General features: G+C 37.1%; 2 protein-coding genes across 2 annotated transcripts; one reads left to right on the top strand and one right to left on the bottom strand.

Annotated features, from left to right (window-relative positions):
- The first annotated feature begins 748 nt into the window (after positions 1-748).
- tufm (Tu translation elongation factor, mitochondrial) lies at positions 749-8,675 on the top strand. Its single transcript, XM_041973694.1, has 10 exons — positions 749-826; positions 1,907-1,953; positions 2,036-2,174; positions 2,346-2,512; positions 2,595-2,864; positions 3,083-3,215; positions 3,512-3,616; positions 3,935-4,086; positions 7,329-7,448; positions 8,240-8,675. The coding sequence occupies exons 1-10, from the start codon at positions 790-792 to the stop codon at positions 8,408-8,410; spliced, it is 1,341 nt and encodes a 446-aa protein (XP_041829628.1). The 5' UTR covers positions 749-789; the 3' UTR covers positions 8,411-8,675.
- A 3,789-nt stretch (positions 8,676-12,464) lies between these two features.
- On the bottom strand, positions 12,465-20,635 carry kcnj12b (potassium inwardly rectifying channel subfamily J member 12b). The gene is made up of 2 exons (XM_041977431.1): positions 20,215-20,635; positions 12,465-17,136 (listed from the first exon to the last, which is right to left on the bottom strand). Exon 2 carries the CDS (start codon positions 17,028-17,030, stop codon positions 15,768-15,770), a length of 1,263 nt encoding a protein of 420 aa, XP_041833365.1. The 5' UTR covers positions 17,031-17,136; positions 20,215-20,635; the 3' UTR covers positions 12,465-15,767.
- Between the last annotated feature and the right edge of the window lie 3,319 nt (positions 20,636-23,954).

The raw sequence follows: 23,954 nt of genomic DNA, 5'->3' as shown, positions 1-23,954 counted from the left end.
CGCTATGCAAAGAACACCCAGAAACAATCAGTCACCTGTTTTGGAACTGTGATATCACAAAAAGATTTTGGAAAAAATGTACACATTTCATTAAATGCAATATTGACACCAAATTTCTGCTAAAATTTGAACATATCATATTTGGTTTTCATGGAAAAAACATGGACTTGAACAAAAGAGTGGCAATTAATCTACTTATTATATTTGGTAAATTTCATGTTCATAAATCCAAATTTTCAACATCCCTACCTTTTTTCCCTGTATTAATTAAAGAAATTGAACTTTATTTATGCACTATATCTAAAAGCTTAAACAAAAAAGCTATAAATACATATGAAAGTTGTCTGTCCTTGAATGTTTTTAATTTGTGGTAATGTATTTTTTGTCATTGGTAATATATGTGCCACCCCCTGGAACACTCCTTGTTAATGTTCTTTGTGTTTTGTTCTATATGTTCTATCTTTGTCCTTGTAAACAAAGATATTTTCATAATAAAGGAAAAAAAAAAGTTGAGAGAAGCCACACACACACACACACACACACAAAACAGCTGCAGCTTGCGGAACACCATAGGTAGAAAACGAATGTTTACTATTATATTATATTATATTATATTATATTATATTATATTATATTATATTATATTATATTATATGTAGTATACACATTTTTGAAAGAATTAATACATTTGTGGAGAAAAACAAACAAAAAAACTGTCGATTTTGAGTGTGCGCGTGTGGTGTACTCTCTTGATATTTCAAACATCTTTGGTTTGTTTAACCATCCAAGATGGCGGCGCTTGTAGGGCTGCGTGCATGTCTATCTGGTAAAATTGTTTAGTTCTTACAACTACATCTTTTTGTACGCATCTGTGGCATGTGATTGAGCTAATGCGTCATAGTGTAGTTTTCTAATAAAACAAAGCCTCTACTGTGGAGTAGAAATTAGAAAATGAAAACACTAAATAATGCTGCTTCTTCCGACATCAGAGCAAGGTCACGTTACCGGTGAGAGTTAGCTAACGATAAAGCTAATGAGGATGAAAACTTGCAGTTTAGCCTGACAACTACTTAGATATTGCAACCTACAGCTTACTAGAAAACAGTGACGCCAATACGTTCCCTTGTTAGTTAGTGTGGTTTGTTCGCTTGATATTTGCTGCTGTAGCTGCAGAAAGTCAGACGTAGCTGTCATGGTTTTAAATCTGATGTTAAATTTAGCTGTAGTCCAACATCTCTGGGATTTGTCCTTAAATTATCTGTACACGGTTTACTCTCCTCAAGGGTCACAAAGGGGGCTGGGTCCTGTCCCATGTGTTAGGACAAGAACTTGCCTTTAAATCAGTTTTTCTATCTTTAAGGTGAACCTAGAGTCAAGAGTAATCACTGATAATCTGCAGTTTGCCAAAGATCACGTACATTTGTTGTATGTATGTATGTATGTATGTATGTATGTATGTATGTACAGGACAACTTAAAGTGCTTCACATAAAACATTAGAAGTATTAAAGATGGTGCAAAGAAAGCATTCAGAAGTAGCAAAAGGCAGAAACAAATAGCAAAAATCACAATAAAATCATAAATAATAATATTATTAAAAGCAAGATAAGATAAAAAAGTTACTGTCTAAAGGGAAATGTCTGGAATGATGCAGGGAATTTCCTTTTGAACTGAGCAAAACGTGGTTTGTGAAAAACAAACAAGCTTCAATAGGAATAGAAATCCGTAAAATATTTATACATTTTGGAGTGACAAGATCATCTCCCTGACCTTAAAACATTAGAATATGGTAGTTTAAATGAGGTTATGAGGCTGTTCTGTACTGAAGAAGAAATTGTTGTTGCTATATAAATATTCATTCATTATCTAAATTAAAGTAATTCTAATGTTTTCTTCCCTGTTCATAGCCCTTAGGCTTTCTTCACCAAGCCTTCTGCACAGCTCATTCAAGTTGGTAAGTATGCTGACAAACTGTGGTATTTAAATAGTTAAACATGGATCTGTGTATAAGTCCTGGGTCTGTCTTTGCTGGGCAGTGTGCTGTGCCTTTGAGTCGGCGGACCTTTGCTGCAGAGGCTAAAAAGACATACAGCAGAGACAAACCTCATGTGAACATCGGAACGATAGGCCACGTTGATCACGGCAAGACCACCCTGACCGCAGCCATTACAAAAGGTAGAATCACTTGCATTCGAGCTCCTGCTGGCTCAGATTAATATAAACCCCCTAACTCCATCTGATGACTTCTTGTATTCCAGACAATGAATTAATTTTACTGACCTATCAGGAAATTTAAAGTCTCCTTAGTTTTCACACATAATCCCCTTTATTTTAATCTCTCCTCAGTGCTTGCTGATGCTGGTGGTGCTCGATATAAAAAGTATGAAGACATTGACAATGCCCCAGAGGAAAAGGCCAGGGGCATTACCATCAATGCCTCTCATGTAGAATACACCACAGCAAACAGACATTATGCCCATACAGACTGTCCTGGCCATGCCGACTACGTCAAGGTAATCAGCTTCTGCCTGTATGCAGCCTAGTTGTTGCCTTTATTTACAAGGCTACTACTTCCTTGTCTTTTCTTTTCTTCAGAACATGATCACAGGCACCGCTCAGATGGACGGCTGCATCCTGGTGGTCGCAGCCACAGATGGTCAGATGCCTCAGACACGGGAGCACCTCTTGCTGGCAAGGCAGATCGGTGTGGAGCATGTGGTGGTTTTCATTAACAAGGCCGATGCTGTGGAAGACAGGGAGATGTTGGAGCTGGTTGAGATCGAGATCCGTGAACTGCTCACAGAGTTTGGTTACGATGGCGAGAACACACCTGTTGTGATAGGCTCAGCCCTCTGCGCCCTGGAGGTAGGGGAAATGTTGGGTGTAAAGGGTCACAGTTTTGTGTATTATTTGATAAATGTACAGGCAAGCTGCAGCGCTTTCACCTTCTCTTAGTCTCTTTCGATCAGTTAATTACAGCTGGCACATAATTCAGCTATCAAAATCATTTGGGTGAATGTGTTGCTTATGAAATGTAACATTGCATTACATTTTCTGTCTTGGGTTTTTTTTTTAAATCTCAGAACAGGGAGCCTGAACTGGGTGTGAATGCAGTGTTGAAGCTGCTGGAGATTGTGGATTCCTATGTTCCTCTGCCCAAAAGAGAGCTGGAAAAACCTTTCCTTCTCCCAGTAGAAGGAGTTTATTCAATCCCAGGTTGGGCAAAAAATTATGCATAAATGAAATGCACATACTCCTGTTAATACTTACCTCTACTCAGGAGGAATCAATACAGGGGCAACGTTTTATGCTTTTGATTTCTCACCCTAATAGTTGTCTATAATTTGAAGAAACATGTAAATGTTTAACACTTTTAAAGTTATAGTGGCAAACTCTTCATCTAGCTGTAAAATCCCTCATCCCTCAGATTTGATCTCTTTGACTTCAGTGGCAAAAAGTAAACAAATTGAGATTTATTACTCTGATGCTGAAGTTGACCATTTGTCTTTCAGGCAGAGGTACAGTTGTGACAGGAACTATGGAGAGGGGCATCATCAAGAAAGGAGATGACTGTGAGTTCGTGGGCCACAATCGCAACTTCAAGTCAGTGGTTACAGGTGAGTAAAAAGAAGCAACAGAAAGCTAGAGGAGATGGACCTCGTGTGCTCTCTGTTAATGTTAGACAAACCCAAACATGTTAGATGTTAAGATGAAACTTGATTGATGGAGATTCTTCAATACAGGGTCTTAACGTTTAATAAATAGTTGGAGAGTACATAATGTGATTTGAGTATCAGGCAACGGCCAACTTAAATACTTGTTAGAGCCTAAGATGCATCATGAGTGACTGCATACACGTGCCCATATGGGGATCTCAAAAATTATTTTAAAAGCTGAGGAAATTCCAAGTTTTTATTTGATCTCTTTGGGTTCAGGTGTTGAGATGTTCCATAAGTCGCTGGACCGAGCCGAGGCTGGAGATAACTTGGGTGCTCTGGTTCGAGGCCTGAAGAGGGAGGATGTAAGGAGAGGGATGGTGATGTGCAAACCAGGATCCATCATGCCTCACCAGAAAGTCAAGGCACAGGTTTGAGAGCATAAAGTCACGCTGTACACCTTTAAATAACTTTATATCTTCAATATCTTTAATATTTTATACACTTTCAGTGGCTCAGAAAGATTTTCTTTTTATAGAGCTAGTAGTAGTAAGAGTAGTTCAGTATGACTTAAACGTGTGCAGTTAGTCAACTTTAACAGATGAACAGAAAGTAATATGAAGGTATTTGAATTAAACAGGTAAAAAAAACTTAAATTTGCTCAGGAGCACAAAGATTAAACTTTGCAACCAATGGAAAAAGGTTGTGTGATTTGAAGAGTTCAGATGGACCTTCTTTTACAGTGATGGTTACATCATGGTATGAAAATCTGTGAATGAAATGCTGAACCCATCATGCCTGCTGCCTACTGTACAAGTCTGTGGGGGCAGCAGGATGACCTGGGGTTGCTTTGATTGATCAAATCCCAGTTAAGCAACATTATATAGTCAAAAGCTTGAGTATATTCCATTAAGTATTACAGACCAGTTGCCCTGATGTCTGTGGTCATGAAGACCTTTGAAAGGCTCCTCCTCCGGCTCTTGGGAGCACACCTGCAGAAGGCAGTAGATCCCTTACAGTTTGCCTATCGAGTGCACGTGGGGGTAGGGCTGGGCGATATGAACCAAATCTTATATCTCGATATTTTTTACCTGAATCACGATATGCGATATATATACAGTACCTTTATATTAAATTAAATGCTCCTAAAATAAAATAAATTAGAAATACTTTTCAATGACCATAACAAAAATACAGCTGTGCAACATGCAAAAGAAAAGATGCTTTTAACTCAAAACAAGCTATCGCGAGATAAACGATATTCCCTCCTTCTATATTGCGTCTGATAAAGTCTCAATATATTTGAAAATCTTGATATATTGCCCAGCCATGTGTGGGGGTGGACAAGGTCATCTTGTACATTCTTCACTGGACCCTGTCTTTTCTCGGTAGCTCTGGGGGGATATGTAAAACTAATGTTTTTTAGATTTCCCTAGTGCCTTCAATACTATCCAGCCTCTGATCCTGTGAGGCAAACTTGAATCTGTGCATGGAGCCCACCTTCATTGAGTGGATCAGTAACTACCTGATGGAGGGCCACATTATGTCAAACTGGGGAGTTCAATTTCTGAGACTGAGCACCAACATTGGAGCCCCTTCACCTTGTATACATCAGACTTTACCTACAGGTCTTAATCATGCCACATACAGAAATACTCGGATGATACGGCTGTGGTGGCTTGCGTGAAGGGAGGGGATGAGGGGGAATATAGGAGAGTCATCTCGGACTTTACACACTGGTGCAGGTGCAATGGACTAATCCTCAATGCATCTAAAACCAAGGAGATGATGGTGGATTTTAGGAGGCAGCAGGCACAAAACCTACCTGTGGTATTTGAAGGGAAGGGCATTGAAGTGGTTCAGACTTATAAATATCTGGGTGTCCACCTGGATCATAAGCTGGACTGGTCAGTGCAAGCAGATGCAGTATACAAAAAAGGACAGAGTAGACTCTTCTTTCTCAGGAAGCTGAAATCCGTAAGTCTGCAATGAAATGCTGTACCTTACTCTTATCAGGAAGTTGTTGCCAGTTCTGTATTTTTTGCTGTTGTGTGCTGGGGGAACTGCATAACGGCCAGAGAGGGGAAACGGCTCAACAAACTGGTAGGAAGTGTGTGTCAGTGATGGGGAGGGGGGCGGACTCTGTTGGAGAACTTGTGGAGAAGTGCATTAGGAGAAAGATGCAGGCCATCCTCAGGAACGGTAGTTACCCCCCTGCATGACACTGTGGTCGCCCAGAAAAGCAGCTGCATTGATCAACTCCTCTCCATACCCTGCAGGACTGAAAGGCTCAGGAGGTCGTTTATCCTGGTCGCTATAAGACTCCACAATAAATCATGTTAATGTGCCCTTTATCACTATTGATAGTAGTTTTTAACTTATTTTATTTACTGTTGTCATGTTGTTGTCATATTGTGGTTTGCGTGGTAGTGAGAATGCTTGATTATGGCAATCGTATGCTACTGGACACCTGAATTTTCCCAGTTGGAATGAACATAGTGGACCTTGTCACATTGAATTGAACTACCAATGGTATGAGAGGAGTGCTGCTTTCCTCTCAAACACATTACTAACCAATCAGAGGTTCAGCAGGGCCTTGGACGGGTGTGGTTGAGATCCAGCTGCAGTTTAGATCTACGCCATCAGCTCTTTAGTTAGAATAGAGCGGAGACGTTGGTGAATGCTGTAGCTGTAAATGTTGGTACCTCAGTTTTGTTGGTGGGGTGGAGGGTAAGCTTGTAAAGCCTGGTTATTACCTGATATTATGCCACATATTTTCAGACACATGCGCTCTGTCCGCTGGTGCAGGTGCTCAGTGCGTGAGCACCTACAGCGCTATTGTTTGCGTATGGACAACAATAGATGGGATAATAGACGGGGTAATTTTTTGCTTTAATCCCTGCTTAATCCAATTTAGGATGGAAATTCATCAATGATTCGTTCTTGAAATAAAGGTACTCCCATCAGGATCTTCTTCACCCCAGAGATATGCACAAATATTATTGTTTGTAATAGTGGAATTTAAAAATGTGGGTTGTTCAGCAGTCCATATCCTTACCAGTCTTAAACTACAAGATTCATCAAATCCCACTTCAGGATGTTCTGTTGTCATTGTTGGGAAAATCACATCTCAGATTATTAGGCTACTTATTATTATATTAAAAGTGACATAAACAGCTTATTAAACACATTTTTAATGTAAAAGTAGCAGAGTACATACAGTGCAAGCCAAGTATGTTAACTCTACTAAAGCTGTTGTGATAAAGGAACAGTTCTCTTTCAGAGTGATTTTTGTTAAGATTTATCATTAAATGTCTGGTGAATTATACAGTGTTTTCCAGGCCTAATGACTATTAAAAAATACTTTATTTATCCCAGAGGTAAATTCTGATTTAAAAAAAAAAAGACAAATAAATTGCATTGATTCATTAAATTGGTTTTGCTCGGCATGTATGTGCATTCATGACTGTTTTAACCTAAAATATTGCTTGTGACTGAACTGCAAATTCCTTGGTGTAGAAAAAGCTTTTACCTTCTTCTTTATATTATGTTATCAGCTATAATAATCTATAGATTTTGTTTCACTAGTCTAGCTCTAGTTTTGATTTTTGGTTGTTTAGACATGGCTGACAAACACGTGTATAACTCTTTTTATTTATTTATTTTTTTACAGGTCTATGTTCTGAGTAAGGAGGAGGGAGGCAGACACAAACCGTTTGTCACTAACTTCATGCCCGTCATGTTTTCTTTAACTTGGGACATGGCATGCAGAATCACTCTGCCTGCTGACAAGGTGTGTGGGGGTTTTGTTGTGTGTATCTTTGTGAGGTCTATTTTAAGAGGTTTCCCAACAATTTGGTTGTAGTGATGGCTTGGAGCCAGAGTGTTAACTTGGATCCAGTTCTTGCTTTTTTAACTGCCAAAGCTCTGGCTTTATCACAGAACGACTGGTTCTACACTGGAACCAACTATTTGCTGAGCCAGAGAAAAAGAACCACTCATGTTGGAATATGCTAAGTTATACTAAGTTTTTTTTAAGTTCTTTATTTTTCACCTCATCTAATCATTAATATTTTATAATGAGCTTGAAATTTAAATGAGAACATGAATGGCTCATAAACATTTTCCAAACGTTGTACATTGTCCAACTTTTGCTCTTTCTTGTGGGCCAAAGAGAAAACTCAGGCAGGAAAATCTGTCCTTGAAGGCTCTGTGTGCGGTACTACTGAGATGCCACCTCAGTATCTCTGATAAATGGATGCATCTCCTGCAAAAAGAAAATAAAAGTTATTTTACTGTTTATATTTTAATCCTGTTTTGGTTTCTTGGCTGTGAATATTTCGGCTGGCTGTCTTATGAGGACAGATCTCCATAGGACTGTTTTTGACTATTTACTTTCCTTTTCTATATTTTTTCTAAATTCAGGGACATATCAGGGTTTGAATGGATGTAAGGATTGTTTGCAGTGAGGACATAATCTTTGCATACACCAGTTTAGACAAAAACTTGTGTATTTTTTTGCATTTACAAATAAAGTTGTGAAAGGATGATAAGTGCTTTCTTGTTGTGTTTATCTTCTTTTAGGAAATGGTGATGCCAGGTGAGGACACATCATTGATGCTTACGCTCCGCCAGCCGATGATCCTGGAGAAAGGCCAGAGGTTCACTCTGAGAGATGGAAACAAAACCATTGGCACTGGCCTGGTCACAGAAACCTTGACCGCTACAGAAGAGGACAAGCACAACTGGGGCTGAAGGGAACCTCTGTGAAAAGGGCTGGGCTTGGGTTGGGGGTGCCATAGGGGTCAATGCGGGAGGTTGACTGGGTGTTTGTCCGGTCAGATAAATTCATTCTAGAAATATACAAAAACAAATGCACGCATCTTAAACAGAGAGGCTTAAAGAAGTGCAGAGCTCTGTTGTGCAGTTTCACCAACCAAAATACCTGTAATGTCATGGACTTTGTGTTTAAGGACGGTCTGAATTATGTCATTTATGTAATAAAATGTATTTAATAATATTAAGGCCTGTCTTTGGTTTGTGGTATTAATTATTGCCAGGTATAGGATTCATTATGAAACGCACAGGAAGAGAAGAACTTCGTACTATTAATAAACCTAAGATCTAAAACATTATTTTGCATCCAGAAAAATCTATATTCCATATTTGGAAGCCATAAAGAATGAACATTACTACATGTTAAAAGCTTAATACACCACATGAGGGCAGCAAATGTCCCTCAGAATGATCAAGGTCTATTGTAATCTCATCTCAAAATAATATTGAATACAATGAACTGGAAAAGAAAATTAATATTCAATTGATTATATTAAGCTACTGTGGCCAAGTTCAGTAATGGCAACAAAGTTACTCGTTTTACAGTTTTGACATGAAGTTTCAGTTTTAGTACAGTCTAAGACGGGTGCCCGCCCAGCTCCGGTCCTCAAGGGCCACAATCCTGCAGGTTTTTGATGTGTCCCTGCTCTGAAACCACCTGACTCAAATTGATGAGTCATTGCGCAAAACTTAATAGGCTGTTGGATCTATTTCATTTGCGTCAGGTCTGTAGAAGCAGGAAATATTGGAAAATCTGCAGGACAGCGGCCCTGGAAGACCGACTTTGGGCACCCCTGGTCGAAGCCAACATGATTGGTATATCAACAAGAGACTGCAAATCTGTGTTTAAACCAAACAGAAACAGTAGGAGGAATAATTTATTTATATATATGTACTGAAAAATCTGTCAATAAAATGATTCTTTTTAGTTTTTTTCTCTTATGTTTTGAATCATTCTTATTAGTCACTTAATGAGTAGCATGCATAACACAATCAACCAATACTAACTTTCCATTTATCATTTCGTCTGTAAATACATAACTTTTTATCATAGGCATGTCTGTACGCAGGTATTTTTCTATCTTTAAGCAAGATGGGGCTATAAAGATTCTGCTGAATGTTGGAATAATTGCTCGGCAGAGACAAAACCCTCAGGTAAGTAAAGATGGAGAATGAGATTGTAGTGTTTTAATGTTGGGTGTGTTCCAGCAGATTTCAGCCCATCTGACCCTGGTGTGCCCAGAGTCATGTGCGTCCCCTCGCTCATTCCCAACAGGAAGTTCTTCAGTGTTTGCTGTCAGTATTTGAGTCAATGCCTCCTGTAATTCAATCAGCCTGTTGCTGTAATCAAATACTATATGTCTGCAGCAGTCCAGGCTGGAGCAGCAAGCACTGAGTGATGTGCTCAGCTGGAGGGTGAATGTCTCCATGTGCAAAATAACTTTGAAGAGACAGATGATCAGACTGGAAACTCTTGTATGTTTCAGGTATACTGATCACGAATGGCGCTAATTTATTAGACCTGATTCACTGTTTAAACATGTGATTTACTTGTTCATTTTGACATCAGCCACGTGTTGGGTGGGAACAGGAGATCCACAATTACATTTAAAGAACATAGATTGCATATAGATAAATGCACAGTCATTGGTTTTTGTTAGCTTTATGGTTCAGCTTAGGATTGGCCTCATGATTTATTAATTAATTTTCTTTTTAGCATTTAAATAACATTAGATTTTGATTGATATTATCAAGGCAGAACAAAAGAAATACAAAAAACACAAGTTCTGCTTATGCAGAAAACTGTCACATAACTATAATTTAAATTTTTACATGATGAGTAATACATTTTCTACACATTTATGCATATTTTATCAAATTAAGCTTTAATATTTACATTTTATCCCTTAATGCAAATTATATCTAATAAAATGTGACTCGTGAATATGAAATACATTTTTCATGTTAAACATAATCTGGTTATTATAGTTTATGATAGCAGTTTACCACTCTTCTAGTTTAGACGTTCAGTAAAGGATCTTTTTATCTGTAATTCTACGTAAATTAAGAGTGTAAACGAATATTAAAGATGCCTCCTGTTTTTACTAATATTACCAAATATTTCAACCTTGCTCTGAGTAGTTGATATAATCTCCTTTTGGTGCAGCTTTCCATTTCCGTTCTCAGTTTTTCCCAGACAGGGTGGGTTTTTCTTCCATTCGCGTGTTGACTTCTGTAACCTTTAAGCTGATCACACCCCTCAGATGAATAACATGACATTGCCTGATTTTGCTGAGAATGGAAAGACAGGGTGTCATAATATTTGGAGAACATGTTAAGAAGGGTTTCCCTGAAATGGTCTTTCATGATTAAAGGCCATGTCCTCAAGCCTTGTGAAGCACCTCAAACTAAAGAGTACTCAAATCAGTGTTGCTATTCAGGATTAATCAGTTTGACATATTTTATAAGACCTGCAAGCAACTTAAGGACTAAAAATTTATTATAATTTTTTTTATCACTACTGTGAAGCCAATATAGACTACCTAATCTGTATTTACAAGGTCATTTCAAAATATAGTTTCTTTTGGCAGACATCTAAAAATCCAGAAAAAGCTGATGTTTTTAACTTATTCAACTGTAAAGAAAGTGAAAGAGAATATTATGACAACGACTAATTTACCTGCATGAATCAACAACAAATACTGTATGACTGCTTATGTTACAGGACTTGTTAGAAAAAAGTTCACATTATTAAACCTGTACTAAAAAAATTTCCCATCATTAAACTGCTCCCCTAGAGGAACACATTTATCTCATTTATATCTCATTCACAAAAAGAAAACAGATCTGATTTTTGATGGTTGTGATCAAATTTGTCATGAAAAACGTCAACTTTTTCATTCCACAGCAGAGAGCAGCTCTACAGTGAAACAGCTCATTTGTAGCAAGGATATGATCTCTGTCAAAAACGTCCGGAGTTACGTCTTGAGAAAAGGAAATGGCAGCTGTTAGTCTTGCATCGTGTTACTTTTTTTTCACCCTCCACCTCCTTCTGGCAGCTGAGGGAAAGTGTAGAGCTGCCGCAATTAAGGCTGAATGAGCCTTTCAGCAACCCACTCTGCATGTTGGAAGACTGACCCTACACGACTTCTCATCCTCTAACACTGCAGAGTGGGAGGGAAGCATCCCAGGTTTATTCTCAATGCTCCATCCATCAAAAAGAACACCTCAGAGGGTAATGCACGGTATAAGTAATAAATTAAACTTAGATTTGACACAAAAGTTGAGCACATAAAAAGGTAGGGCATTGTATGCTGTAACTATCACTGTGTCGAATGTCGTTGCCAGGACAGGAGTTTCATGTCTCACACACCCACTCATCAGCTCCATATACATCAGAGTATATGAACTGGTAGAGAAAGCAAGAGGCTTATGGTGGAAGGACTACCACTAACACATAAACAGGATGCTATTACAAGGTTTTCAATCTTTCCCCTTCAGCCTGTAAAAATAGATAAATAAACAAATAAATAAAAATCCAAAGAGAGTGAGACCCTGTTACACTGAGAAACCAGCAATGATAAGGCAACAGCTCTACATCAGGTTTCTGTGGGTAAGTGTAAATCAACATGAGACTACGCTCATGTGCATGTGATCTCTTTCCAGTGCTCAAGGTTACAGGGCGGTGAAATGCTGAAAAACTGCCAAGTCTCGTCCGCACAAACGCAAAGACGTGCCTGATTTGTTGCATAAGAGTGAAAGGAGAAACCTCTGACCTCAACCAGACACTGCCCACCAAATCACAGCCATACACTACAGTCTGTTCCTGTTTATCAAATGCTCTTTCATCTTGTTGCTCTCATTTAATAAAACTCTGTTACAAATATACACAGCAGAACCTTACTGTCTCTCTACTTTGTGTTAAACTTTCATAAAAAGAAAATTAAAACAGGTGGCTTTGTCAGACATATTTTTATTGCTGTAATGAAAGGAAATCTCTTTTTTAATGGTCACATTTTAGATCATTTTCTCACATAACAAAGTAAAGAAGACAAGGTGCAAATCAGATTCAAGATTGCTTTAAATGCATTTAGAGGAAGACAGCCAGAAAAGGTCAAAGGTGTGAGCTTCTTTATAAACTATTTCAGTCTCTTCAGCAAAGAAACTATTTGCAACTTTGTCTAACTTTGCTCAAGAAACTTAAGATTTTAACATTTTTAGAGATATTTATAGACTTTCAAGCCTGAAAGATCGTGAATCAAACAAATTATTAGAGGAACAAAGGGAAAATATATTTATTTACAGTATGAAAGCAGGACAAATGTACAAATCAGAGTTCTTTTACATGCCGGAAGCTCTGACCCTGCTCTTTGTGCAAATGGCAGTAGAACCACCATTTGTTTTCTGGAGCGAGCTAGTTCTGTTATTTTCAGCACAAGTCAGCAACATATGAGTACAAATATGTTAAAAACCTGCTGAAAAAGCAGTCAGGTGGACAAAGTTAACCCACATAGAGTTTTTAGTTTGACGAATGTGGAAGAAAAACTAATTCATCTCACCTGGGATAGGAGAAACAACACAAACCGAACTATCTATGTTACTTATCCATTAACATTAAATAGAAGGAAAGATAACAATGCTGCCACAGGAATATAGAATAAATAACAAAGGCTGTTAATTTCAGTATTTCAGGACCTAAACCAAATCTGTTAACGTGTATCCATAATGTACTAAGTTCATTGTCATGTTGTCAAACATTGTTTAATTTATAGCCATGCATGGGATATGCAGCAACATGTTAGGAACAAAGTAAAACCAGGATGCTCTTATATATATATATATATATATATATATATATATATATATATATACTTTATAGTTTTTTAAGCTATGATTTAATTTGTTTACACCAGTTTCAAAGTAGATTAAATCTTCTGATACCGAGACATGTCTTAAGTGTTAGAATTCATGTTTTATCATTTGCATTTGCAAAAATACTGCCTATGACTCAGGTTCTTATTGTAATTGAAAACCAGTTCTCAATGGACTTACCTGATTAGATAAAAATTAAATGAAAATAAAATTAAATCAACAAATGGAATCTTTCACCTGATATAATAGCTTTACCATAATATAGTGTTTCATCTATTTGAAAGTTTGCTGTAGCTTTTTATCCTTTTGTCACTAAAATAACAATGATGCCTGAAATCATTACATATACCATTATTTCCGATTGTAAAAAAAGAAAAAAGAAAAAAAATTTAATACTGTTTGTGTTTGTGCTTAAATTAGTCTTTTAATTAATACAGAGCACAAATGTGACACTGCTTTATGTCGTCCTGTCTACCATGTGGCATCATGTGACAGTAAATACTCCAGATGACTTTAATCAGACTCTTTAATTGCCAGTGTGTTCTCTCCAAAATGATGTCAAATCTTTAATTATCAGATTGGGAGGAGTAAGATCCTCTTGTTCTGTAAGAGTTCTCAGGTCCTGAGTTTTCCACCACAATATCCACCAGAAAAGGTGTGCATTTTTTCTTTGCATTTTGTTTCTGAGTACATTGTTTGTTGCATATGAACGGTAACAAGAGAAAACAACAGCCTACCAAACATAAAACTGTTTTTGTCGTAGTTTTTTTTATTTTTGTTTTCCCAGTTTTATTCTCAAATAGGGTATCTTTGTTCACCTGTATTAGTTTTGTTTTCCAACACACCTGCATCCAATCAGTTAATTCCTCCATATCTGATTGTCCTTGTAATCTTACAATTTTCTTCCTTTGTGTTTCTTGTTTTCTCATTTCTAGGTAATTTTATCTTTGTCTTTCCTTTAATTCCCTGCTATTTTGCTAGTGTGGGCTTTGGACTGAATTTTGCATGCCCTTTGTCAGCACCATTGAAAGCCTCCCTATGCTTGACGTCTAACCAACTTTTTTTCTTTTGATCATCTTACTGTGCTGAGTGTCACTTGTATATTAGCAGCACACGCTATAAAGCATGTTCAACTGGCCACTTTCTATGCTAGAGAGTCTAAGGCATTAACCTCGTTTTTTATCAGTCAGCGTTCTTTTTATCTAGCCCAGCCAACATCAGGTAAGATAATTAGTACTGATTCTAATAACTACAATATAAAAACACTATTTTTCACTAAAAGAGAAAAATAAAACATAAAACTAACCTTTGTCTTGACAATGTTTTGTAATTTAAGCAAAATTTTTGCCAAGTTCAATGTCTGTTTTACATTGTTTTATGCAATAGGCAGAACCCAGAGATTAATTTTCTTTGAACTGCACAACAAGATGCACTTTATTGCACTGTCTTAAAAAAAACTAATAAAACAAACAAAATATCAATTAATTATAGGAATAGCTGACAAAAAAAAAAAAAAAAAAACATGGGTAGAAATGATAAGCTTGTATTTTTTATCACTGTCTCAACTGAAGAAGCCAAATTTCTTTTAAAAATCTGTATAAACTAAACTTCTTTTTCTGTGCTGCATAACTGCACAGTTTCCCAGGTAAAGCAGCTATTACTAAAAGTACATACACACATCAGGGGTCTCTTTAAGTGTCCTATGTGCTTAAATAAATAAGATAAACAACAGTAAAGGTCAAATGTATCCCACTAGCTGAATGAAAAGGTAAACACATTCATATGATGTACGAATGAAGAGAATTTTAACTTTGTGTGGCTAAATATCTATAACAACCTTATGTGTCCTCTGTAATTCTGTGCAGTCCATTCTGTATGAATGTTAATTAGCTTTGTGTGTGCCAACTGAGTGAGCTGCTGACATTGTCTAATGTAGAATATTTAATGTGTTGTTCACACAAGTTATATCATTAAGATAAAAGTCAGTTTTCTACCAGAGGAGCTCAGAGAAATATTCTACATGTCTGATTTTATAAATAATGCCTCCAATGTCACTGCACACTGTATATTTGAGGAACAGGCATCTACAGATGGTTCCACCAAAACTATCATATATTTCTCAAAATATTTAGACAAAATTTTCTTGTCATGCACTTTATTCCTTGGATTAACTCTAATTAAAACATGAAAGTTTTGTTTGCATCTCATAAAGCTCAGTAACCATCTGAGAGAAGAAAAAAGTTCCTCCACCGAGGTTTTGAGTTTCATCTTTGTAAGCTGAAGATGGATTGTCCTCCATCTGCAGCAGAGATGTCCTCAGTGGGGTCCTCATGTCAGCAGAATGACAGTCACAGGGCCCTCCACATGCTCTGCATCCACAAACAACTCAATCAACAGACAAAGATTAAATCTCTGATTCTCTTCGGGAAGTTGGTTGATCGTGCTCTGTGGCTGTCAGCTCAGATGAGCATTTGTTTTGCTCTTTATCTGTATCTCCATCCTCCTCCTCATCCTTGCTGATGAAGGCCAGCTCATTCTCATAGCAGAAGGAGTTGGCGCTAGATGTTGGGAATTTTCTCTCCTCCATGTCCTTGGCGCTACATCTGGGGGTGGATGGTACTTCAAATGTTTTGTGGAAGTAGGCGTAATCTATCCTGTACTGGTTCCTCTCCTCGAAGATGAGCGGCTCAAAGCGGTGACCCCACAGGATCTCTGAGGGAAGGTAAGATGTACGTGCCTGTGTCGTCATGGCTGTGGCCTCCACCAGTCCCTCAAGGATGATTACTATCTCAAAATCAGATGTTTCAAGATCTTGCTTACTGATGCCAAAAAGTGGACTTTCTTCATCAATCTCATGTATGACAGTAATAGGTGCAACCAAAAACAGGCGATCTGTGCCTTTGTCATAGCCTACATTCATATCAATTTGATCCAGGGGGATATACTCGCCCTCCTCTGTGTAGCGGGGTTTTACTAGCTGGGCCCTCACATGAGCCTCCACAATGTGGCTCTTCCTTAGATTAGCAACTCTAAACATTAGACAAAGCTTCCCATCACGCATAGCAATTACTGCATTGTGGCTGAACAACAGTGTTTCAGCACGCTTTTTGGGTCTTGCCATCTTGGCCATGATAGCACCAATCATAAAGGCGTCTATGATGCAGCCCATGATGGACTGAAAGACCACCATGAAGACAGCTGCTGGGCATTCCTCTGTTACACAGCGAGCTCCATAGCCAATAGTTGTCTGGGTCTCCACAGAGAACAGGAAAGCTGCCACAAAAGAGTTGACTGTCGTAACACAAGGAACAAAAGTATCATCCTTTCCATGACTGTCCATGTCACCATGTAGGAGGCCGATGACCCAGAATGCCAAGCCAAACGTCAGCCAGGATACCACGAATGCCAGGCTAAATAGCAGGAACATGTATCGCCAGCGGATGTCCACACAAGTTGTGAAAATGTCAGATATATACCTCTGAGACTTCTCATCCATGTTTGAGAAGTGTATGTTGCATTGGCCGGACTTGTTGACAAACCGGCTGTGGTATTTGCGTCTTGTGTGGATCTTGCCATTGCCAAAGCTGCCCACGGCAGGCATGGTACTCAGTCTAAGGCCTTCTTCACAGGACAGGAAGCTGTGGTGGTGGGCTCTTCCCACACTCATGCCTCAGTGGAACACAGCCACAGGGCTTCACACTATCAGCCTGGCTCATACAAAACTGACCAGGCTCTCCGAAGTACACAGTTCTGTCCAACACAATTGTTGACGCCTACAAAGAGAGGACAAACAAAGTATTAACACACATTGTGTCTAACTGTGAATTGCATATTTCTAATCTTTGTTTAAGCTAAGATTAAGAATATCACCCACCCTTATAGGATGGTAAATTCAAATGTTCATCAGTATCTCCTTAACTGTCTTATCCATTATATATTTCTCCACCAGATTTTCAGTACTACTCATTTAAAGCTAGACTTTTGATATTTTTGATCACAATTAAACTATTCTAACATCTGTCCAGAATCCACCACTGTCATATTTATCAGCCTTTGACCTAATTTCTTTCTAACAGCAGTTACCAGTTTATAAAATATTTGGCCATTTTTTATTATTGATTTGGTTTTCTGTCTAATTGTAGTCTGAATGCCACAGTCACTGACTGCAATGTACAATAATTGGTGTTATGAAGCATTTCGGAGAATTATTGTTGGATTCTACATATTTAGAACAAACATGGAAACATATGTTCAGATTTTCAAACTGCCTTCAGTACTGAAATCATTGTTTCTCAATGAGACGTTTAGCTTTGCTTTAAAATATTCTTAGTAAACAATAAGATATATTCTAATATATTCTTTCATAGCATTTATTTGACACCCATTCTCAGCTGCTCTATTACTGTATATGTATATGTGTGTTGTATATACTGCCGTGTATACAATACACATTTCACTAATCAACATGGTACAGAAATAGCCAGCTAATCCAATGCCCTGCCATTTTATGTGACGTATATTCTGTTTCCTCCAGCTGGCTCCACTATTTGAGTCACTGAAGTGAGGTTGTGTGGTTCCCTTGTGAGGCTGAAGAGGAAAGAAATAAGGGTAACAGAAAACTGCCAATCATAGTAGAGAAAGCTTCAGATAAATGGTTTTATGACTCACCTCAGGCATGTCATGTGTAAAATGTGTAAAATAGTCTAAGCAGCATTATAATGCATTATGCCATAAGTACAGTCTATATGATTAAGGAGATTACTGGATTATTTCTCATAGTGTCTTTTGTGTTTGCATATTTTATGTCAAAAGATAAAATATGTTTTAAGATTATATTTCACTAATTTTGGAGAACTTTTAACCTCTTTTTTCCACCATTTTTTTTAAAACAATAATTAAAAGTATATTAATTATTAATTATATTAAAATTATAAATTACACCATTATTATTATTATTATATTATTATTATTATTTAGAAAAAACATCCCATGCACCATGAAGGCACTGAGTCCATAATGTAGTAATTCAAGGTGATCTTCCTTCCACTTCCACTATCAAAACTCTCCTGGTCTTCTTCTGTTTGACACAGAAAAATATTAGACCAAAGAGGCCAACTCTGATCCAAGGACATCCTTAGAAACTGGTTTACAGACACCCACAGCCTGAAATATTTCTTATTTAGGCTCATTAACTTTGTAGTACTAAGGATTAAAAGCTGTGCTAACTCTTTTAATTCAGGAAAGACACAGACAAATGCTATTTATCTTTCAGATTATTTTTTATTATCCCATTTGTAAATCATAAAGCAACAAGGAGCAATTTGCTTGATGTGGAAAAATATTTTTAAATATCAGATGTTTTGCTTAGACATTGTTATTAAAAGTATGCCAATCAGGTTAAATTAACTCAAAGAAATCTTGTTCACCAGATAGAGAATCTTTGTCTCTCTGAGGCTGCTTTGTAAACAGAACATAGTTTAGCTTGACCTGTACTATGAGAACATCCAAAGGATACTTTACAAAACAAGCTACTGACATACTGAGTTGAAAGGTGACACAACTATTTCGTTACTGTCTTTTTTCTTTTAGGGATTAACCAAAGAATAAGGAACATTTAACTTGAAGTGATTTATGGTTTTTACCTGTTATAAAATTCTGCTCACTGCATGAGAAACAGCCATTAAGGCTGGTTATCTGTGAAGAGTAACCAAAATTTCATTGCTATACATCCTGTAGCTATAGAGATTTGTTTGGCCTGGCGTACCAAGAGACAGATGGACACTGACACCACTAAAGCCATTAGCAAAAACCAGTTCATATATCCGCTGTTTTAAAGAGTCTGCACTGAATGGCGTTCAGCCACTACAGCTGTTACAAAATAGGTTTTGCTTTTCTTCACATGTGTTGAATTAATTTGATTCTTTCTATTATTGTTTCCTTAATATAGTGGCATTGACATAACTACAGTTTGATTTTGGTGGAGTCTTACTCATTTCAAATCATAAAATAAAAAGCTGTCATATCATTGTGCTGTTGACTTGAATCCAGAAGCACCTCAGCAGCAGGTCAGCACAGGGGGAATCACTGATTAGCAAGCAGCCACAACTTGCTGATTGATGTACTTGATTACATCTTATTGTGGTAAACTTTAATTACATTATTATTCCTTTAAGATATCAGATAATATTAAATTAATCTAACAGTGCATCCAAAAATACAAGCAAAAAACAAACTAACAACAAAAAGATAAAATAAAATGTTTTTTCCCCCATTTTTTATTCATTTCTTTTGTTTGCAATTTCCAATTTTAACCCATTTTTTAAAAAGAGGCTGATAGTCTGCTGTCCAACATACTTAAATGTGTAAATAATAAAGCAATAAATAGATAATATATTGTATATAATCTGTTTAACAAGTGCACTTGGTTGCAGGTTATATACACAATGTACACTGTACACTGAATGCACATATACACCTATTGTTAAGATTCATGGGGAATAGTCTTTGTGAGATTCAAATTAAAGACAATTAAAAGCAAATTTGGCACTTTTTTCACACAATGTAGTCTTTCTCAGTAATCTCAGTAGTTGCTAGGAAGCAGACTGTTGAGTGTCCAAGAGATATTAATATCTACTATTTTGTGATACTGCACCTTGGCTCTTTGAGGAGTCACACTTTGCCTGCTGGGCTGTGACATAAATGTTGAAGCAGTAATGAGACTTATTTTCTATGTTTATCACTACTAAAACACTTCTCACTGAACAATATAATTTAATTTAAAACTGAATAACAAATTTAAGGACCAGGGAAGGTATTTGTAGTCTTCCTGCCTAAAACTGTATTGAGCTTACCTTTTGTGCATGTGCTCCAGATAAATGTTGATTCTCAACTTTCCTCAGGCTCTGCTATGGGTAGAACCACTCTATCCTTCTGAGGTAAAAAAAGAATAAATGACCACCGAGTATCTTCATGTCTGTCTATTTTTACTTCATCTATTTCTCCCCTAAATGGGGAGAGCATTAAAATCAGATCCACATTCAAATACTCCAGTTATTGCTTGACTGATATCCAGCTGGTCAGAAACAGACAAAAGTCATAATTATGTCCGTCAAAAATAGTGACTTGATCACAGCTATCCAAAATTCAAAGGATATAGGGCGAATTGGGTCCAGTCTAATAAAAAATTAATTCCTCACAGCTCTTTCAAGAGTCATGGGCAGTTGTCCGTCTCTCCTCTTCCACATGTCTCCCACTATCTTAGTATATCTGCTATCTGATCTTCTTCTGCTGCATATCCCACTCTGTAGCCCACATCTAGTGAACTATTGCTCACTGCTCAGCTCTAGTCCTCCCCTCCCTCTCTCAGTGTCACTGTAGATACTTGGCATTTGGAGACTACATGCTCTTCCCCTGTGAAGTGTTGATGGTCAGCTGATCATTACTGGTGTTGAAAGAACCAACTGGTTTACTCAGGATTGATGAGCACATGAGTAACCAGAGCATACTGATTTCTTTCCTGTAGAAAATTGGATTCAGATTTTTTTTTTCTGCCACATAGTATTTCTTATTCTGTGACTGCATTTCCTTAAATAGTGAAAGATTTATTTCCGAGCTTGCTTTCAGTAAAGCCATAGTACATGTGAACAATAAATTTATTAAGGGTGGAACTGACTTCTACGTGGTCACCTGTGGAAATATAGTCCACACTTTTAACTTTCCTCTGCAATGTTGTCTGTATCTTAACCAAACCAGTCAGAGAGGATGGTTTTGATCTCTATTTTTACTCAAAATAAATAAATAAATAAATAAAAATAGAACCCTTGTTTATTGTGGTGGGCTAGGAAGACCATGTCTATTACTTGCTGAGCATTACTTCTTTTTTGCACAAGGTTTTTCACAAGATTTTTAAAAAAACAGTGATTTTTCTAACAGTGAACAACAGCCTGGATTAAAAATAAGTAATTTTAGTAATTTAGTATCCTCCCAAAAACATGGTCTTAGTCACATTTTCATTATGTTTAATGAATATGTGCCCTCTAGTAGGCGTGATGGCAACAGTATGTGTGTGTAAAATTGGTGTCTGATGTTCAGGTTGTAAGAAGAATGTATTTTAGCCCTCATAATAATAGCTTTTTTAAAATGTAGTTTTGATTTCTAACCTGAACCAATTGTCATAATTTCCCAAAGTCAACTAGAAAATGACAACGTTTATTCGAAACAACTTGTGTTTACATGTAACCAAGGCAACCTGCCAAATTACTACGATGAAGATAATGACCACAATGTTAAAATTATTTTTTATCCTCAGTTAGTATTTTTTTTTAACCCTTACCATGTCATTTTACAAGTGTTTGTGTTGTTCTGTTAAAGTAACACAGTGCAGACGCTCAATGAATAAAAAGTGGATCTGGCCAAAAGGTACATGATTGTTATGGTTAAATTCTGTACTAATGCATAGACTAAATTATACTGTTTAGATCTGAGCTGCTGAACAAATGCTGAGGACAGATATGTTATTTCTATTCAAAAACAGGGTTTTCACACCTGGTTCTGCTTCTTAAAAACCTGCCACCACTGCTCTGCCCAGGAGCTTCTATTCCATATGTAAATTTCACAAGACAAAAACAGGATTAGGGGTTCCAGCTGTGGCCTGACCCATATTCACTGGAGGCCATCACAGAGTTGAGAGATGTACTAATTTGATGGCCTCTAAAGAAACTAAACTATGGCTGTCATGTTATCACTCCTCTTTATATGACAGGAAATAATATTAGACCTGTGTGAGTAGTAGTCCTGCTGGATCTGTTTTAACTAAAGCATACTTTCAGATATTATTGGAAAACAAGAGTATATTTGCTTCACATGTAACATAATACGTGTAAGGTTATTATTACTGTTGCTGTATGAAAAAATACAACTAAGTGACCACAAAGATTTTAATTTTTGTGGGGGAAGACGAGACATCACACTGTAGATTTTAACCATACGGTTTAAGATTTTTTTAAAAATGATTTTTAGAAATGACTATTTAATAGGTGCTAATAAGAGTCAAAAATACTTCACGTGTTTCCATTGTACCACGGTAACTGTGATGTCAGGTCTGTAAATGGGTTATGGGTTCAGTTTGTGGATAGCAGACCAGATGGGGATACGAAGTGTGCTATAGGGACAGAAAGAACCCAGAGCCAGGCGTTGCCTCGTATCCGGTGAGTTATTTAAAGGCCTCCTCACTGCAGCAGGACAAAGTGGGCCAGGCTCAGCCGCACTTGACATGACACAAACTGCAGCGTTTGGTCACGCCAAATCACAATTCAGATTATCAGCACACTCCTGACCAGCACAAGTGTTATATCATGTAGTGGTTATACCAGTGAGAGCACAAGTTGTATATTCAAAACTCAGTAAGATCATAGTACCAGTTCAGTTTCACCAGAACTCGTGCTGCTAATATTTACTTGTATGTGTTACAGTTTCTTATATGGCAAGGCAGTTTATTTGTATAGCACATTTCATGTACAGGATGTATATTGTCTATATTAATATGCAGGTAAGTTATAAAATGAAGTCTGGACTCATCAATTTTTCCACATTTATGGACCATTGAACGAGAGCTTGTAAGTTTTCCAGCTGAAATAACACACACATTTTTAATTAACACAGTTAATGGTCTATTAATCTTTGCCAAGTTATTATTCACTGTGTCTCTTGCTGGTGTAGATCGGTATGACTGCATGACGTGCAAAGAAAACAGCTGACATCAATTTTAACTTCTACTTTTACTGGTGGATGTAGAGGTAGAAAAGATCATGAGGAAACTGCACAGTCACTAACAACTTTTACTCAATTATGCTGCTGAGTCAAAATAAGAAATAACATAAACTTCAGTAAAAGTACAAATAGAACTTAAAACTACAGCAGGCAAATATACAATATTTCAGAAAGCACAACTAAACAAAAACAAAGGGGAAAAAGCACTTGTAAGACAGTAGAAACTTATTTTTTAGGAAGCCCTTCACTAACTTTCTTTTTCCTGTTAGTGAGACTCCAGACTGGCCTAATAAACAACTTGCCCCATAATAACTAAGTAACCTTCCCTTAGTCATATACACAGGGAGACCATGTTCGTACCACACAGAGAGAACTGGAGAATCCAGGTCACACTTACTGTGAGGCGATTTTTGCGCTCAGCCATAAAACTAATTAAGCCTTTCTGGTCACATGAGCCTTTCAAATAAATTGGGAAACTTTATATTTGATAGATAATATTTAGCTTTTAATTTTCTGGTTTGTACAAAGGATCAAATGTCATAAAACTCTGTTATCACCCTTGAAAACTGAAAGTGCATAGCTAGGTTGTTAATGAGTCTATCTCAATTTATATGGTCACAAATGAGGCCTTCAAGATGTGCAAATCTAATAGAAATTAGATTTTTATTAGTCTGAAATTTTGTTTTATATTAGTCAAAAGTAAACAAAATGAAAAAAAAAATCAAATTCATCCATTGCCAAAGAAATACAGAAAAATTTCAGATTGTGCAAATACATTGCATGTAGGTCACATGCCTTCGGACCTGATTTTATAACACTGTAC

The sequence above is a fragment of the Melanotaenia boesemani genome, chromosome 2 (assembly GCF_017639745.1).
Source record: "Melanotaenia boesemani isolate fMelBoe1 chromosome 2, fMelBoe1.pri, whole genome shotgun sequence".
Classification (NCBI taxonomy): Eukaryota; Metazoa; Chordata; class Actinopteri; order Atheriniformes; family Melanotaeniidae; genus Melanotaenia; species Melanotaenia boesemani.
Note: the sequence above shows the minus strand (reverse complement) of the source record. Positions and strands in the feature narration are given on the sequence as shown.